The sequence below is a fragment of the Podarcis vaucheri genome (assembly GCF_965113315.1).
Source record: "Podarcis vaucheri genome assembly, chromosome: 2".
Lineage (NCBI taxonomy): Eukaryota > Metazoa > Chordata > Lepidosauria > Squamata > Lacertidae > Podarcis > Podarcis vaucheri.
Window position 1 is genome coordinate 110,839,966 of NC_138760.1, and position 18,308 is coordinate 110,858,273.

The 18,308-nt window shown below is 49.6% G+C and overlaps 1 protein-coding gene across 2 annotated transcripts; it reads right to left on the minus strand.

Annotated features, from left to right (window-relative positions):
* Positions 1-567: 567 nt before the first annotated feature.
* Positions 568-18,059, minus strand: LOC309525131 (serine/threonine-protein kinase pim-3-like). 2 transcript variants are annotated; one of them, XM_082210548.1, is made up of 6 exons: positions 17,721-18,059; positions 12,469-12,569; positions 9,014-9,064; positions 8,517-8,883; positions 6,029-6,205; positions 568-3,622 (listed from the first exon to the last, which is right to left on the minus strand). In XM_082210548.1, exons 1-6 carry the CDS (start codon positions 17,809-17,811, stop codon positions 3,465-3,467), a joined length of 945 nt encoding a protein of 314 aa, XP_082066674.1. In that variant the 5' UTR covers positions 17,812-18,059; the 3' UTR covers positions 568-3,464. The 2 variants fall into 2 exon arrangements, with proteins under 2 accessions (XP_082066674.1, XP_082066675.1); XM_082210549.1 differs by lacking the exon at positions 17,721-18,059 and adding an exon at positions 12,739-12,836 and having other exon boundaries at positions 585-3,622.
* Positions 18,060-18,308: the final 249 nt, after the last annotated feature.

An 18,308-nucleotide genomic window follows, 5' to 3' on the forward strand; every position in this document is an offset into this window, starting at 1 on the left:
AGGGTGTTCCTCAGCTGCAAAGCAACCCTTAAACTCATACACCCACAGCCTTGATATGGTGGCGGTAGGTACACATCCAACACAGAAAATTCAGTGCTGGATTTACGTAGAAGTTAAACAAGCTATAGCTTAGGACCCCACTCTCTTAGGGGCCAAAAAAATTAAAGGGGAAAAAAAGCTGGGTGTACATTTCCAAAATATAACAAATAAAATGAAACCTACACACAACAACAGTGTTTTGTGTTGTGTAGGCTCCTATAATGTAAGTAATGGGCCCCACCTGCTAGCCTAAAATATCACTGGTTTGCTCATTTCTATATATAGGGTGCCTACATTCTGCATGTGTAAATGGCTTTAGATACCTATTAAGTCCATAAATTACCATATAGCATATATTCAACACAAAAACATTTGTTGTTGACAAAGGACAGCTGGACATATAAAGGGCCCCATTAATACCTTCAGTAGCTTAGGGCCTCATCAAACCTAAATCCAGCCCTGCCAGAAATTCAGAGCGCTGCGATTGATCAACTGCACGTAAGAACGAAAGACAAGATTTGCTTCTTTTTTCTTATAAAAGGTTTATTTAATCCCGGAAAGGGGCTTGGTAGATGATGGAGCCCACGACGGGCGAGGCACTGTGTTATGTGGTTGCACAAATGTGCACGGGAGGCAGTAACAAAATTCACACACGCACACACAAATCCACAGATAAGGAAATCAAATCCTGAACTGGCATATAAATAATTCTTCAGCAACATTGCTCAGAGGTAGCAGGCTCAGAAAGCGATGCTGGCATTTTCCCAGGCTGGAATCTGACGGCTCCCAATCTCCCTTGGCTAGCACTCTGCTTGTGTCAGTATGCCTCAAGAGAGGCAGTATTAGAAAGCGTTGCAAGGTTGGCTCAACTCAAAAGGGGTCTCACACTGGTGTGTGCGCGCAGAGATCTACACAGGCACTTGCTGGCTCGTCCCTGAGGGATGTATGCTTTATTCTGGCAAGGGAAGCATCGTCCTTAGTGTGTGTGTGAGGGGGGAATAGTCTCGTTGCCACACTGAGCCCTGGAAACACCTGCAAAAAGTTTCTTCACTGCTTCCCAAAGGTTTTCAGGATAGTGGGTTGAGCTCTCGCTCTCCTTTCCAATGTAAGAACTGGAAAAAGGAAGCTACCCCTGGATCTTGAACACGGTGTGGCATCATGCAAGACCCTTGACTCTTTCGTACTGCAGAGGGGCAGGTTTGTGACCAGCACGCAATAGGTTTGCTTCTTAAGGCTGGCTGTGATTTGTGGATACCTGGCTAACGAGGACATAACTAGATGAGCATCCATGGTCACCTCACACCGTGTGTTTAAAGCACTATGACACAACCATGGCTTCCCCCCCAAAAGAATTCTGGGAGCAGCAGTTTAAGAGGCGCCGAGAGTTGTTCAGAAACCACTAGTCCCTTCACAGCGATTAAATCCCTCTTCATAGGAAACTCTGGGAACTGTAGGGGAATTGGGGGTGATCTCCTAACAACTCTCAGCACCCTTAAACTGCAGCTCACAGGATTCTCTGGAAAAAGCCATGAATGTTTAAAAGTGCTTGAAATACACAGCGTGAATTTGGCCTAAGTCAATTCGCCATTGTCAGATTTAGTGGTGCTAATATCTGCCTCTCCTCCTGTGATTTGGCACAAATAAATTCTACAGTGATCGGAGGAGAGTTGGGCTAAGAGAAGGGCGTTGATCCGCCACTCAGGCTTGAATCTGCCAGATGCTGGGCCCCACTAGCTATCCTTAAAAATACATATCCCAGATCCTCTCTGGGGCCAATGCAAGGAGCTGACGAAGGCCCTGCCAGCACTCTTTCGAAGAACAACCTCCCATTAAAAAGGCAAGAAGGCATTGGCCTAATTATTTCAGGTGCCCCCAAGGGAAACATACTTCCAAGATTCAGAGTCCTTGCTATAGGCTCCTGTTGTTCTCTCAGATTCCAAAGCACACGCGCACACACACAAATGAAGGTGAGGAGACACTCAACCTGTGGCTGAATGAGGATTTGTTCAGCTTCAGAAAAATATTTGTGGCGCCATCCGGCCTGCTTCTCTACTAATAAAGACCTCACGTTTACAGGCTACCACTTGGGTGGACTGGGATCAGAGCCTCTGGGGGGCGAGGGAAAAAAAAAAGAAAACAACACTCTGCCGCAGCCACAAGCAGAAGACCAAACTTCAAGATCTCCCGGAAGGAGCAGCTGACAGATGGGAACTGGTGAGTAAAGTAGACAGCAGGAATAGCCAACTTGGTACCCACCAGACTAGCAGTTCCCACCGTTATCCCCCGACCATCAGTCGTGCAAGTTGGGGCTCATGGGAGTCGGGAGCCTTAACAGCAACTTCCAATTCTGGTGGGCACCAATTGGCTAACTCCTCTTCCACTGTGAGCGTCAAGTTGCCGAGACAGAAACAAAGTTCTTCCAAGCTGTCAGTGGTTGGCTGGCTGGCAGGGCCAAAATACCTAGCGCCAGTGCTTTCCGAAGTTCCAAAATCTTGCCTTTCAAATTCGAAGCGGCAAGCACAACTCCAGGTCCTCATTTGTGTGGGACAGTCCTGGCACCAGGGGTTTCGATCAACTCCGACAAAGAAACCCAGCAACTCATGGATTTATTTTTTTTCTCGTTTTCACTTATTGAGGAGGTTAAGTGGGGCCCCATTTTCCCCCGCCACCCCTTTAACTTCCCCCAAGTGAAAGGAAGAGGGGGTAAAACACACACACACACACCCATCAAGTCAAGGCACTGGAGGAAACTGGATTCAGACTTGGAATGGCTGGACAGGAATGGAAGCAGGGGGCTGTTCACAATAACCATGTCACTTCCCGGCTGGGCCAGAGAAAATGTTTCTATGCCCAAAAAACCACAGCAGGTAGATGATGGCTTAGCAAAAAAACAAGAGGAGGAGGAGGAGGAAGGATCCGGGGCTCCCCACCAAAGGAACGTCACGCCAAATAAATAAGCATCTGACCACCAGAAGAAACAACCCCCCGTACCCTGCGTGACATCAAAACCGCCAATCCAGTTCTGGCGCATGAAGGTCAGTCCAGAGGTCCACCAAACTCCCAATACTGAAAGGCGTAACAAGAGGAAGCCATTACGGACGGCTTCAAACACTGTTCACTCGCTGCCAGTCTTCTGCTGCCCTCACTGGTGAAGACAGGGGACAGTCCTTGTGTAAACAGAGCAGAGCTCATTGGTCTCTTTTGTCTTGGGGGTCAGGGGCTGCACGCCAGACCCCCTGTCTAGTCGGGGTGGGCAGCGTCCCTGCCACAGGCCTGGGATTTCATAGGTCGTCCACCCAGGGGCAGGAACTCAGCTATCAGCAGGAATAACGAGTATGTCAGCCTGTCGTCGCAGGAGAAACCGAGATACGTCCATCCTTTCTGCGATGGCCCGCCCCAGTACTGCTGTCCAGAGGCCACCAGAGTCACAGGCTCGTGCCGGCTTTGGGGACTGTGGGCTGCTGGGCTTTGCGTCCGCCTTGCTCCAAGAAGGCAAGGAGCCATGGATGGGTCAAGATCTGCTCCAGGGAAGGCCGGTTCTCTGGGGCCAGCGAGAGGCACCACTCAATCAGGTGACGGCAGTCTGTCAAAGCAGGAAAGAACCATGGTTATTACACCGCCTAATAGGAACACACAGGAAGTTGCACGGAGTTAAGGCATTGCTCAGGAAAGCTCAACTCTCCCTACACCAGGGGTTCCTAACCCGTTTCCACAACCGCCAGGGACCACTTGGAAACTGCTGAGGGTCTTGGCACACCATTTGATGGTTTTTCGGCCTGCTGTAGTAGTTGTGATGTGCTTTGCGTTTTTGTGGCTTTTTCATTTCTTAGATATTGTAGTACTGTATCGGAACAGCATCAAATGCAACATAAGAAACAAAAGAAGCAATACATACTTCGAGAAAATATAAACGTTGAATGTGGTCGCACTGCAAATCACCTGAATGAAGCTCGCAGACCACAGTTTTTGAACCCATGGGCCAGTGTTCGAAATTAGCCAGGCGCATTTTGCACCTGGCTATTGGCCACTTGCGACCAAGTGAAGGTGCTCTGGCCCCAGGACGGTGCCTGACATCTCCACCGTCTGGAGGTGCACGCCTGGGGATCCTTGGATCTCAACTGTTTCCACATACTAATAACACATCCTGTAGAATCCTGTCCGTTATATTTTATCGGCACAATTGGAATGAATTTCAGGAACCAAAATGCTTTCCCTGTGCAGCTCAAGAAGGGGCAGTGAACGACGTTATAGCTGATTGCTGCAGCTCATCTTCGATTAACCCATCCCACTGCCCTCCTCACACAGCTGTGAAGAATATTCTGTGTCACTGAATGTTCCGTGTCACCATTAAGAAAAAGAGGTAGGAATAGGCCAATATGTATGTGGACTGTCCCTGGATCAAGTAACTTTTCTTGTTTAAAGTTCCCAAAGTTCTTAGCCTATAGGCTCAGGGTTATCATCTGAACTAGTCAGATGTTTAACTGATAATCAATCACAGTCACTCCCATCCTTCAAAATATAAGACTTTAGAGCCATCTTGCCCCAAAATGGCAACCAGACGTTCTGTTTTGGTGTTATCCTTGGTTTAAGGAGCCATTTGGTGCCTAAGCTTAGATATCTGAGTTTCTAACGCTGCCCGTGGCCTAACTCTGGCTGCAAGCAGCTTTCCAGAACTTCAGGAAGTATCCTTTTCCACAAAACCCTACCTGGAGAGATTGAATCTGGGGCCTTCTGCCAGTGAGCTACAGCCCTTCCTCATATCATTGAATAAAAGAATTGCAGGAATGGCCCACGAGGATCATCTAAGTCCAGTGTTCCCCATACTTGGGTCTCCAGCAGTTTTGGACTACAATTCCTATTATCCCTGGCCATTGGGTTGTGCTAGCTAGGGATGATGGGAGTTGTAGTGGGGCTCAAACCCATGACTCTAACAGCCTCATGATCTGCCAACTTGAGTTATGTTATCCCTGTCTTGCAAAGCACTTCGTGCCTTGCACCTCATTAAGAACTTATCCCAAAATGTCCAACAATTAGTCCTATTTTAAGAGATAAGAATAGGAGTCGGAAGATTATTAGTTTCCCTAAGGGTATTCAGGGTACTATTTACAGTGGAGCACAGTCTATTCAATTCAACAACGCTCATTTCAACTGAACGAAGCAGGAAGTGCTATGCAGATGGAGCAGACTTCAATCAGCTTTTACGAGGTAGGCCAATCCGCCCCCAAGGGCAGTATCCTGTCACATGAGCCTACCAACGCTCCATAGTCCAAGCCACTGTGGCACTCCAGGGCTCAGTGACAAATTAAGGAGTTGCCAAATTGAAGAAGCATACATTAAGAATTCTTAAGGAACCAGGGGTGAAATTGCTGGTCTAACAAAAATAAGCATCTTGACTGAAAAAAAAAGAAAGAAAAAGAAAACTTGTCCTAAAGATCAGGGGTCAGCAAACTTTTTCAGGAGGGGGCCAGTCCACTATCCCTCAGACCTTGTGAGGGCTGGACCAACCCTCTCCTGAAAGGACCCCCCGCCGCATGTTTGGCAGCATCATCATCCTCTCCCTCAGCCAGGGGTCCAGAGCCCAGGCCATTGGCCTGGGCGGTGGAGGCAGCCTCCCCAGTGCCACCGCTTCCTCCTGCTCAGCTCTTGGCCACACATGGCCGTCTCAGTGGGAAGGAAGGGGCGTCACCCAGAGGCATCCGCTGCTTTGGATTGGCTGCAGGAGCTTCCTACAGCCAATCCAACGCCGTGCCAGTGTCACGAAAGTCAGCCGCCGCGCCGGTTTAGCGCGGGGACTGACCGAACGGGCAGCAGGGTCCACGGGCCGGATTTACGAGCCCGGTGGGCCGCAGTTTGCTGACCCCTGCTAAAGATCAGCTAATTAACTTTGGCATTCTGTGGACTAACATCTCTCTCAAGGTAGACTGAGATACAGCCTCATCTTGCACCCTTGCAAATATCCACTGGCCTGGGTCTAGGGTAGCGTCTGTACCTGAGGATACCCTGCAGTGGTAGTGGAGTTTCCCAAGGAGGATATCTTCGTCGCGCTCAAAAGGGATGTCCCCGCACACCATGTCATAGAGCAGCACGCCCAAGGACCACACAGTGGCAGACACGCCATGGTACCGGTGATATTTTATCCACTCGGGAGGGCTGTATACCCGGGTGCCTGTAAGAATGGAAAGGAGCCGGTGAAAACATACCTGGAGAGGCGCCAAAGGAACCAGAAACAGAGCTACCAAATCACTCCCAGGCTGCCCCTTCCTCACCCATGTTGAGCAGGACCACCACCATTACCTAAATTTCAAGAACCAGATATGAAATGTTTGTGTTATTTATTAAATCTATATCCCACAATTTCTTCCCAAAGAAGCCTAGGGCAGCAGGTTCCCCCATGTATGAGACTTCCACGATGAATTGGCACTGGTGTACTGCTGCTCCAGCCTCAGTCTCCCGTCCTCCCATCTGTAAAATGGGGTGTTTTCTCGACAGTCTTTTTTACTTAAAAGTATTTTTATGCTTACAAAGCACCAATAACAAGAAATGTTTGCAACGTGAAAGGCAAGACACAAGCAGAATGAGAGATGGGAAGAGAGGGATTTTCGAGGGGATAAGTGAAATTGCGGGTTGTGTCTCAGAATAAAAACCCACTGAAATTAACAGACAGGGTCTCATTGATTTCAGCAGATCCACTCTGAGTTGGAAACATCCTCAAGATTATAAATGATCCTCCATAAATAAACAAATGCCCCGAGAGAGAATTGATTTCTGTGCAACAACATTCCATCGTACGAACCTTTACCTGCATTTTGAGGTACTGCAACGTGAAATCAGGTTTACAGGCCACTGACATCTAGGCCAATGACCTTAGGGTGCGCACACACAAGAGAACACCAATACAGATGAGGCAATCTGGAGCAACTGCGCATACAAACAGACCAGCTAACAATTACCACTGACCAACTGGAATTTCTTCTCCGTGTAAACACTGGGGGCAGGGGGGGGAGGAAGAATGTAAACTAGGATGGCTACACTGAATTAAGGACTAGCTCATCCAACGTGACAGCAATAAGAGTGTACACCTTCAGGCCAAAAATTAAGCTGCCGCAAGACTTTATTTTGCAACCTGTGTTTATCCAAAAGATGCAACAATGGCATCCCTCAGGAAGAAAAAGGCCGGTCAACCTATGAACAGAGCAGACCGTTTAGGCCTTCAGCATACTTTACAAACGCTCAGAAGACAACCTTCAGATCTATACTTTGCGTGCGCCCCCCTCGGTTAAATACAAAAGGCACAACCCAAAGCCTGTGATTTTACACTGGCAATGGCCCATAATGTGCTTTGCTATGTGGAAACCGGACGCGGGGACACACTGAATTGCTCAAACCTCCACATAACAACTTCCTGTACCTCTCATAGGGAGACTGCAGCACATTTTCAGACAGTTCCTCCGACACTGGGGTGGGGAGGAAATATTTGTTCCCCCCAACGGCCATATTCCTCAGGGCCACACTCTGTCTGTGAGAGAAGGACGGAGCCAGCAGTGGGCGGGACTATCCCCTTCCACTCTTCCTTCGCTTCCTGCCACCCCTTCTCTCTTTCTGACATCTCCTCATCTCACTCTCCTTCCTAGAAGGCTGCTAAGAGGAAGAGACAACCAGCTGTTGCCAGAGGTCTGAACTATGGTTCAGATTTAGGCCAAAGTCTGCAAAAAATTTGGCTGAGGTAGACCTCCCCACCTGCCAACATTGATTTGTGTTCCTAGCTTGTTCCCTTCCTGGGTGCTTCTCTGCAAAACCAAAAACCTGCCACCTTTTGCATCGGGACCACTGAGTCCCATGCAGCCATCAACCTGGTGCCAACCAGATGTTTTGAACCACAAGCCCAAAAGTGGAAGTTACAGGAGGTTCCGACTGTAAGGGAATGACAGATAAAGCTGGTCGAATACGCTGAAATGGCAAAATTGACACACAGAATTCGCAATCAGGAGGAGATGAAGTACCAAAAAGAATGGAGTAAATTTATGGTTTATATAAGTGAGAACTGTAGAAATATGAAAACGTTGGCAGGATTGAATTAAATCTTACGTCACGGTGTAATTTTTAACCAATGAAACTGTGAATTATAGATTGGAATAAGAAAATGTGCAGAAGGGAAGGACAGAAGTCAACGGCTCTATGGAGCATAAAGTAGGATATATGTAATAAGATTTGATGTTTTTGTTGGTTGCTGTTGGCGTTCTTAAATCTCAATAAAAAGCATTTTTTTTTGGGGGGGAGGGGGATAAAAATAAAAGAACCACAAGCCCAAAGGTTGGCAACAGCTTGCTTACACCGACAACAGTGTAGCTGCTGTCGAATCTTTCTGGCCTGCCTGGAGGTGTCAAAACTTGAACCCAAGACCCTTTTGCAAGCAAAGCGTGTGTGCCCTGTCGCCGAGTGGTGGTCTCTGGCATTCTCTCTCTCGCACGCACACTCACCATCAAAATCTGTATAGGGAGCATCCCGAAGCAAGGCCCCCGAGCCAAAGTCTATGAGCTTTAGGTCTCCCTGCAGGAGGTCGACTAGAATGTTCTCGTCCTTGATGTCTCGGTGCAAAACACCGCAGAGGTGGCAGTGGCGCACTGCCTCCACCACTTGCCGGAAGTAGCCGGCGGCCAGGCTTTCGGGGAGTGGACCCCTGTCGGTGATGACATCAAACAGGTCCTGGGAGACGAGGGGGCGCTCCATCACGATGAAGTAGGCTTCGGGCTGCTCAAACCAATCCAGGAGGCGGATGACGCCTCGGCAGCCCGAGGAAGACACCTTCTTCAGCAGTACCACTTCCAGCGGGACCAGGGTGCCGTTCTGGAGAAGGAAGAAAGGAAGGAAAGAGAGAGAAAGGGAGACAGGCATGAGAGCAACCTCTGGCACCGCCGCTCAACGAGTCAGGCGGCCTCAACGGGAAGAGAAACGGCGCAAAAGGGCAGCAACTCACCATGTGTTGGAATTGCAAGACTCTGTCTTTGGCAACATATTTGATGGCCACCTGCAAAAGGAGGGAAGGAGAATGCTGTTAGGAGGCAAAGCCTACTGCAGAATTCACAGCACTATTTGGGATCCACCTTTAGCACAAACCCCATTTCACTACGCACGGCGATAAGCATGGCTGTTGTGACCCGTCTCGGGTCAGGCTGCAAGCCTGGGGGAAGTGCCAAGATTTCCCCCCTAAACTGATTTTTGAATTCTGAATTTATTGTTATTGACGGTTTATACTGTATTTTATGCTGTTTTTGTTGCATGAATTAAGTGTTTTAAATTTGTTGTTAGCTGCCCTGAGCCTGGTTTTCTGAACCGGGAAGGGCAGGGTATAAATAATTTATTATTATTATTATTATTATTATTAGGCATTATTGGGCAACTGCTAGGGGTTCGCCACCAACACCTGCCTTGGGCTCCCTTATGATTTGTTCACAGTGGTACCTCAGGTTAAGTACTTAATTCGTTCCGGAGGTCCGTTCTTAACCCGAAACTGTTCTTAACCTGAAGCACCACTTTAGCTAATGGGGCCTCCTGCTGCTGCCGCACCGCTGCAGCACGATTTCTGTTCTCATCCTGAAGCAAAGTTCTTAACCTGAGGTACTATTTCTGGGTTAACAGAGTCTGTAACCTGAAGCGTATGTAACCCGAGGTACCACTGTACTTCAAAAAGGCTCTGTTCCACACACAAAAAATGCCACAACAAATTGTGTATGTAACCTGAGGTACCACTGTATTTCTTTATTTCCAACTCAGTGCTCCAAGCAGCACTGGGCAGCCAAGCCCAGCTGCCATTTCCCCACAATACCCCAGAGAGGAATGATTTACAGTGGTACCTCACAAGACGAAAAACTCGCAAGACGAAAGAGTTTTTGGTTTTTTGAGTTGCTTCGCAAGACGAATTTCCCTATGGGCTTGCTTTGCAAGACGAAAACGTCTTGCAAGTTTGTTTCCTTTTTCTTAAAACCGTTAATACTGTGCTTCGTAAGACGAAAAATTCGCAAGACGAAAAAACTCGCAGAATGAATTAATTTCGTCTTGCAAGGCACCACTGTATATGGTGGCCAGACCCAGCTGCCAGCCATGCTGCCACCAGGGGGTGCTTCACTCAAGACCCCATTCAAACTTGAAGCCAGCCCTGCTGCAACCCAGATCCAGCAACCGTCTAGCGGACTCTTTGCACAAAGGAAAGTCATCTTCCGCAAGCTATGAAAGGATTCCAACCCATGGCAGGTTGCTGAAGCTTCAAGATTATATATAAGGAAGTTTATCAATAAGGCCTACTTGGTACCTGTCTAATGCAGAGTTTCTCACAAATATTTTAACGCCATGCAAACCAGAATTTCAACAAACTAAAATGTCTAAATTGAACAATGTGGTATTTTCTCATGGAGTTGTTTCATTTCTTTACCAAGCCTTACCAAAGGCTCTGCCGAGAGAGTATTGATTATTCTTCAATTTCAGCACATGTCATCTTAGGCTTGAGATTGCTCTAACAGAAATGCCCCTTATAATGTAAGATTCTGAAGGAAAGAGCATACCACATTACTTGTTTCAATGCTCTCTATTAGAAGTAAGGTCTTAACGTCTCCTTGCTGGAAAAGTATACAGCCCCTCCCTACCCCCACCTCTCAGCAATAGAGAGAACTACGTTGAAAATAGTGGATTTTCCATTTATGGCTGCAAATGTACAGCCAGGGGGATTGGTGTTTTTGTAATTATTTTTTCTTAGCAACACCTGAATTTACTTGATCGAGAGCTCTTAAAAGTATAGATCCATGTTTCCCAGACTTGGGTGTCCAGCTGCTTTCGGACTACAACTTCCATCACCCCTAGCTAACAGGACCAATAGTCAGGGTTGATAGGAATTGTAGTCCAAAAACAGCTGGAGACCCAAATTTGGGAAACATCGGTGTAGTAGACATTCTGTCCCTTTGGGAATAAGAATACCTTTAAAACCCCACAATGGAGCTACACTCCCTTCCAAAGAGAAAGCCACCACAATTTCTCTTCCCAGGGCTTGTTTTATTCAAGCTTCAAAATAGCATACTGCCCCTCGCCTCAGTATCCAGTCCTAATGCTTTTGACTCTGCACCCCTATAGGTTTTTGAAAAAATACAGAACCAGGGAATTTCCACACCTTCCCTTCAGAACACCCAGGATTTTGCCCTCCAACGACAGTGACTTAACACACCTGTAAGTCACACACAACCAATGCAACATGCATACATTTTGTAACTCAAGCACAGCCAATAGCAGATAAACAGGTGTGCATCATTATTTGCTGCAGCTGTGTATTATTAAACTACTACCGCTGCATTGATTTCCAAGTTTGGAACTCAGCATAGCCCTGCATGGCTACTGCACATACTGTATATTAAACAGCAGTGATGCCTTCCTCGTCACGGGATGACTGTTGCTTGTGCTCTCTCTCTCCTTCCTTAATAATTATTACCAGGAAACCAGACCGATGAGCCACTGTGTGCTCCAAGCGCCTGAAGTGGAGCCAAAGGCTTAGCGAGCAGCACAGAGCGTAGCGAGGAGTCCAGGCGCAGCACTCATCCAGGACACTAACACACCCTCTGAGAGGCAGAGCAGGTTGGAGAAAGGGAAACCCAGACGATAACCTGGGATTCAAAGCAGCCGCCCGCATGGTGCAGCCCCAAATTGGAGCAAGAGTCACGCCTCCCCCTCCCCTTTTGTTTGCTGCTGGCTTCTCTCTCTTCTCTCTCGCAAGGATCATTAATTCCACTCCAGCCCCCAGAATCGCATAACCCTAATACAGTGGTACCTCGGGTTACAGACGCTTCAGGTTTCAGACTCTGCTAACCCAGAAATAGTACCTCAGGTTAAGAACTTTTAATGCTCTTTTATGCATATTATTGTGAGTGTTTCAGGTTGTTTTTATTCTTGCTTTATATCTATTTTAAATAACGTTGGGGATGTTCTTTAAGTAAAAGAAGTGACCAATTGATTATGTGTGTCCCCCTACACAATACAGTGGTACCTCGGGTTACAGACGCTTCAGGTTACAGCCTCCGCTAACCCAGAAATAGTACCTCAGGTTAAGAACTTTGCTTCAGGATGAGAACAGAAATCGCAGGACGGCGGCAGCGGGAGGCCCCACTAGCTAAAGTGGTGCTTCAGGTTAAAAACAGTTTCAGGTTAAGAACGGACCTCCGGCACGAAGTACTTAACCCGAGGTACCACTGTATACCATTTATTTCCATCTCTCCTAAAAGCTGCCGGTCGACTCCTGGTGCTGCATTTGATCATTTCAGTGCATGTGTAGACATACGTATTATGTATATTTACGTGTGTGCTTGTGTGTGTGTCTCTATAATGTACATAATACGTGTATCTACACATGCACGTGTGATATATGGAGAGAAAAGACGCCGATCGGTCACTCACCGGGAGAGAATCGCTGAGCCGGGTCCCCGCGTAGACAGTGCCGAAACCGCCGCTCCCAATCAACGCTCCCAAGCGGTAGCGCGTCTCCAAGGTCGCCTTCCCTGCGGGGGATGGAGAAAAGGAAAGCAGCGCATCAGCGTGGCGAGTTGTGCCGGGACCCGCCCAGCCAGCCAGACACCCACACCGGCTGCGGTTTGCTTGCAAACAACAACGAAAACCACCACGCTCGCTCCATTCACAAAAATCGCCCCACGTGCTCCTTGTTGTTACCCGCGGAGCGAGGCTCCTCTTCGGCGGCATCGGCAGCCGGCGGCCCTTCGGGACCCTGGTGGCAAATGGGGCCTTGAGCCAAGAGCATGGCCTGGTCAGTCGGTCACTCTCCGGCCAATATTGCCTCGCGTGCGCTGGTGTGTATGTGTGTGGCCGCTCCTCCCCCACCGCGTGCGCCTCGGAATTCCTTCGCTTTTACGAACGTTCCAACTCCACGCCGACCTTAGCCAATGGCGGGGCGAGCTGGAGGAAGCCGCGAAAAAGCCGAGCCAATCAGAAGAGGCGTGTGTGGGGGTAAAAGGAGGAGTTCTTTTCGGCCGCCGACAGGGCGAGGCTTTGAAAGCGTCGAGGGAGGGAGAAGCGCGCACGGCAATGAAAACGGGGCGGGGTGCGCAGCAGGCAGGAGTCCTTTAAACGAATTGGAAAGGCAACGGCGGCCAATCGAGGAGAGGCGCGCGAGGACCCTTTACGCTTCTCCTCGCCGCCGCCGCTTGTTGACCCACGTGCGATATCCTATTTTAAAGTTGGCGCTTGCAAAGTCCGCTAGCAAATGCTCTGCATCGACGCGCTCCCCGGACCCCACCCCGCCTTCAAGGGGGCAGAATTTTTGCTGCCTGAGCTCTTGGTAGCTTCGGGAGCTCTCCTGCCTTGGACATCAAAAGCCACCGCTCAATCAGCCCTCTTTCGTCTTTCCGAAGTGTGGGCTGATTTGCAACCAGCAACGGCTGTGAAGTAGGAGAAGGAGGTGGGGAAACCTTTCCTCGCCCTCCGCCTCCACTGATTCACGGGGCGAGAGGGACACTCTGCTCGCCTTTCGCTTCTTTAATTAAATAGCAAGTGCCCCCATTGCTTCCAGTGTCCCACCCACCCACTTAAAAAAAAAATACCTGCAGTCTTAAAATACAGATTTGCTCCCCCCTATTCCACTAGATTTGCTTGACCAGAGACCCTGAGTGTCCAGCAGAAGGCATAGAGTTTCTCCCGGCGCCCCCTTCATTGCCATGGTGGTACAAGTTTGTTTATTATTCATTTATTAAATGTCTATACTGCTGTTCATTTGAGGATCACAAGACAGTTTACAATATAAAAACACAAATATAAATACCGTAAAGGTAAATGGTAAAGGGACCCCTGAACGTTAGATCCAGTCGCAAATAACTCTGGGGTTGCGGCGCTCATCTCGCTTTACTGGCCGAGGGAACCAGTGTTCAGCTTCTGGGTTATGTGGCCAGCATGACTAAGCCACTTCTGGCGAACCAGAGCAGTGCACTGAAACTCCATTTACCTTCCCGCTGGAGTGGTACCTATTTATCTACTTGCACTTTGCCGTGCTTTCAAACAGCTAGGTGGGCAGGAGCTGGGACCGAGCAATGGGAGCTCACCCTGTTGCGGGGATTTGAACCGCCGACCTTCTGATCGGCAAGTCCTAGGCTCTGTGGTTTAACCCAGAGCGCCACCCACGTCCCTATAAATACCATAGTGGCAAACAAAATCAATAACCCACACACAGTTTAAAAGACAATGGATGGATAGCCCCAGGCCTGGTTACAGAGAAACGTTTTTGCCTGTAATGAAGGCATCCAGTGAGCCTCCCAGGGGAGAGCATTCCATAAGTGGGGAGCCACCGCAGAAAAGGCCCAGTCTCGTGTTGCCTTCTTACAGGCCTCTCATGAAGGGGGCGCATGAAGAAGAGCTTCAAATGATAAGCACAGGGTCAGTTCAAACCTCAAGGACCGGGAAAGGTGGCCCTAGAGGTATTGCAGTCTTGTTGCAGTTCATGGGACCTTTCCTGTTCTGCACAGCTCTCCCTAATAAGGAGCACAGCAGCACTCTCTCAAGGTCTGGACCCAACTACCTTAGCTGACCCAAAGTATTTCCTGCCACAAAGTCAGACCAGCCACTCAGCCATTCAGAACGTATGTCAACAAAGACAAAAACTGCTGTTTTGCAAACCCACGGCACTAGCCAATGCACCCCCTTCTATGACACCACTTTTGCATTCTGGAAATGAAAGTGAAAATGCCCTGGCGTGTAACACACTCTTGGCTGCCTAGGTCAAAAGTTAGCCAAACCATATCACCAGCGGTCAGCCTCCAATGCTATAATAAAGAAACCCAGGTTTTGTATTTAGCTACATATATCATTGCATAGCAGGGGTTCGCCACATCTTCCTTTCAAAAGGCTGCATTTTACTAATATTATAGGATTGGCCTCAATGCATATCTGCCACCAGCGCACGGACTTGGGACTGATCAATCCGAGCACACGTTGCGTATTCTCAGCCATAAATCCTTTCCTCTTTCAAGTAGGGCGTGAGCCAGCTACGGAAGTGACTAACAACAACAACCTCATTGACTCAATAAAGCGAGGAGGAGTCCGTTGCAGCCGAGCAGATACCCCCAAATCAGTGTAAATCATCCAGCGACACACCAGATGACCACATCACCTTTTCCAACGCAGCAGAACAAGTTTCACTTTCCCGCAAAGGCGGGCTTCCAAATGATAAGCTTCCAAACGATAAGCCAAGCCTTGTCATATCTATCTAAGCTCCTTTGGAATGCCAGAAATGTCCCTGGAGACAGGGAGGAATAGCCACAAACGCTTTGATACGGGACTGCCCACGTCACAGAGCAAGGCAGAGCCATGAGGCAGAGGCGATGTTTGCTCAGCCCCGAGAGAGGGCTAACCTGTGGGTTTGGTGATGGGAGCCTTGACGGGACAGGAGTTTGCCGCACCAGATTCCCAGGAAACATGCCGTTTCCCATCTGCTGGACAGAGAAACAGGCACCTTTGTTGATTGTGTACCTTTGTGGGAGACAACACAAGCACAGCCACGTGGGATAAAGCTGCGAGGCCAAAGTCCCAAAGCATCATTCCCAAAATAAATCACTGGGAATGGCCCAGAGGGATGCAAAATACGATGACACACTAGTGTGTTTCTTCCTCATGGGCAAGCAATCATTGAGCAGAGGAGGAAAGGATCATGCCAACATATTTTTCCCCACCCCACTCTCAGTTAAGCTAAAGGTAGCCCAGATTTTCAGTCATCTCCCTGTGTCAATAAAACAAAGGAGAACCCCATTTACTATAGGTACAGGTGCTGGGGGTGTCACACAGGCCTGGCCCTACCATTAGGCAGAGTGAGGTAACTCCCTCAGGCAGCAGAAAGTCTTGTGGGGGAGTGTCCCCCTAAGAAAGCCTCAGGGAAGGTGGATGGTGTTGTCCGGGGACAGGTGGTCAGTTTGACCAGTGTGTGTGTGTGTGTGTGTGTGTGTGTGTGTGTGTGTAGGTGTGCCATGTCCCTTGCCTCAGGCAGCAAAGTGTCTTGGGCCGGCCCTGTTATTGCATGTGCAGCTGAGTGACGGAAAAGGCAGAGAGCTGAGAAAGCCCTCCTTTAAACCTTGCCTCTGCTACGAACTCACCGATGCAGATAACATTACTGGCCCAACTCACAGGGTTGTTGTAACAATAAAGGAGGCCATTATGTGAAATACGTTGAAAGAGCGGCAAAGGAGAAGAGGTCAGTTATTTTCAAGGGTGACACTCTTTCTGGTCAGCAAAGTCTGCTGACCCAGCCAGCGGACTGCTTATTCTTTTTTTCGACAGCTGTTGTGACACAAAGGAGTCCACTCTGGGATGGTTTCAAGGCCATGTGCTGAAAACAAGGCAAGTTCCTTCTCCTCTCTCCCCCCCCCCCCATTCAACTCAGGGGACACCAATGGGTGTTTAATATGTGTACACGTTTATCTCCCACATTTCCTTCAGAGAAGCTCAAAGGCCACCTTGCATGGCTTTCTCGCTCGCCCCCATCTTGCCCTCTTAGCAACACCAGTCCTGTAAAAAGTAGGTTAGGCAGAGCAATGGTGACTGGGCCCAGTGTCACCCAGTGAGGGACAGGCCGAACTGGTTTGCCAGGGGTGGGGAACCTGTTGCCTTTTGGATGCTGTTCAACTACTGCCAGTCCTAACCAGTATAGCTAAGGGTTTTGTGGACGGTGGGAGTTGCAAGTCCAACGGTGAGCAACAAGTTGGGGAAAAAAATTATGAAGATTTAAACGCAGTAGCAAAAGAACGCAGAAAAGCAGCCGCCGCCTGCAGAGGTCAGCACTGAGCGGCAACTCGGCTGCTCCTCTCGTCGCACTTGGCAACAGGCAACCGAATGGAAATCTCCCGGAGTTTCTCAAGAGCCGCGCGCCCCCTCCCACAGCCGAGGAAATAACCGCTCCAACTTCTGCAAATGTACGACACACTGACGGAATCATAGAATCGTGGAGCTGGAAGGGGCCACCGGGGTCATCCATCCCAACCCCCTGCAATGCGGGGATCTTTTAGCCCAGGATCGGGCTTCCATCGTTAATTCGCATTCTTAGCAAGCGGATCAAAGAAAAGGAGCGGTGGAGAAGCGGAGCTTCACGGCCCCGCGAACGGCTTTAAAGCATTTGGCGCGGGGACGCGTCGTCACTCCACGGATCCCCAGCGCTGACTAAAAGCAATCTGATCGCAGACTCGTGTCAACGATCCGGCCACGCACTGCAGCCTCCGATCAGAGAGGGGATGTCACCTTCCGTGGGACGGCTATTCATTCGATCTGCCTCTCGCTCATTCGGAGGAGCGCAAAGAGTTAGGGAACCTCTCGTAGAAAACTCTCAGCAAATTAAGTTTGCACGAGGCTGCGAGAATTAAACCGATAATGCAAAGCCAATATAAGCTTGCGGTGCAGCTAAGAGGTATCCCATTTTTTTATTTTGGTGGTCTCTCAGCAGTTTTGACACCGGGCAGCAGGAAGCCCGTTACCCCCCCGATGGGCAGCGTGAGGATCCTCAGAGGGCAAAGACGAGTCTGACCCCATTGCAAGAAGAGGGATCCGCTCTGATCCCGACTCTTATCAAGCCGCGGACCTCGGAGGCGCCCTCTCGTAGCCCCCGCGCGTCCGCCCCAGTCTGCCCCGAACTGCGTCTCCGCCGCGGCCGCGGAGCAACTCACCCTGCGCCGGCTCGTCTTTGGGGAACGCCGCCGAGCTGAGCATGCTGCAGCGATGCACGTTGGGAGGGTAAAGCACCTGCACCGAGGACATCGCGGCCGCGACTCGGGCCAAGCCAGGAGAAAGTTGCGAAGAAGTTGCAGCAGAAGCGTAGCTCCGACGACACCGGAGCCGCAACCTGAATCCCCGGGGAAGCCTCTCGGGGTTGGAGACGGGCGGAGAGCCACGCCCACCGCGGCCAAGCCACGCCCCTCCCCTCTGATGCAGCCACGCCCCATTCCCCCTCCCACTCCCGAGCTCCGCCCTTCTGGGCGGGCTTGGCCAGGCTATTTGTCGCTCTGGCTGTCAGCAACGTGAGACGGGCAGGCTGCGCGCTTCGCTTCCATGCACTGTCAGAGGCATCTGCGCTGGTGGAAGCGGATTCTTCAAAAAGTAGCAGCAGCCTCGATCGCACGTGGAAACGGCGCAAAAGAATATCTCGCCTGCCAGGGTTCGCCAAACACGAGTTTAAAATAAGACCCTTGTGGCATTTAAGAAACTTAACTTTATGATGGGGTAAGCCCACCCCGGTAGACTTCATAAATAAAATC

What these genes read in the sequence shown, in the direction of transcription:
- LOC309525131 (XM_082210548.1), bottom strand. Translation starts at nt 17,811, where the DNA reads ATGTCCTCGGTGCAGGTGCTTTACCCTCCCAACGTGCATCGCTGCAGC. An exon ending in TCTTGCAATTCCAACACATG is followed by an intron (nt 8,884 to 9,013) that starts GTGAGTTGCTGC and finishes TTCCTTCTCCAG; the next exon opens with AACGGCACCCTGGTCCCGCT. An exon ending in TCCCTATACAGATTTTGATG is followed by an intron (nt 6,206 to 8,516) that starts GTGAGTGTGCGT and finishes CCATTCTTACAG; the next exon opens with GCACCCGGGTATACAGCCCT.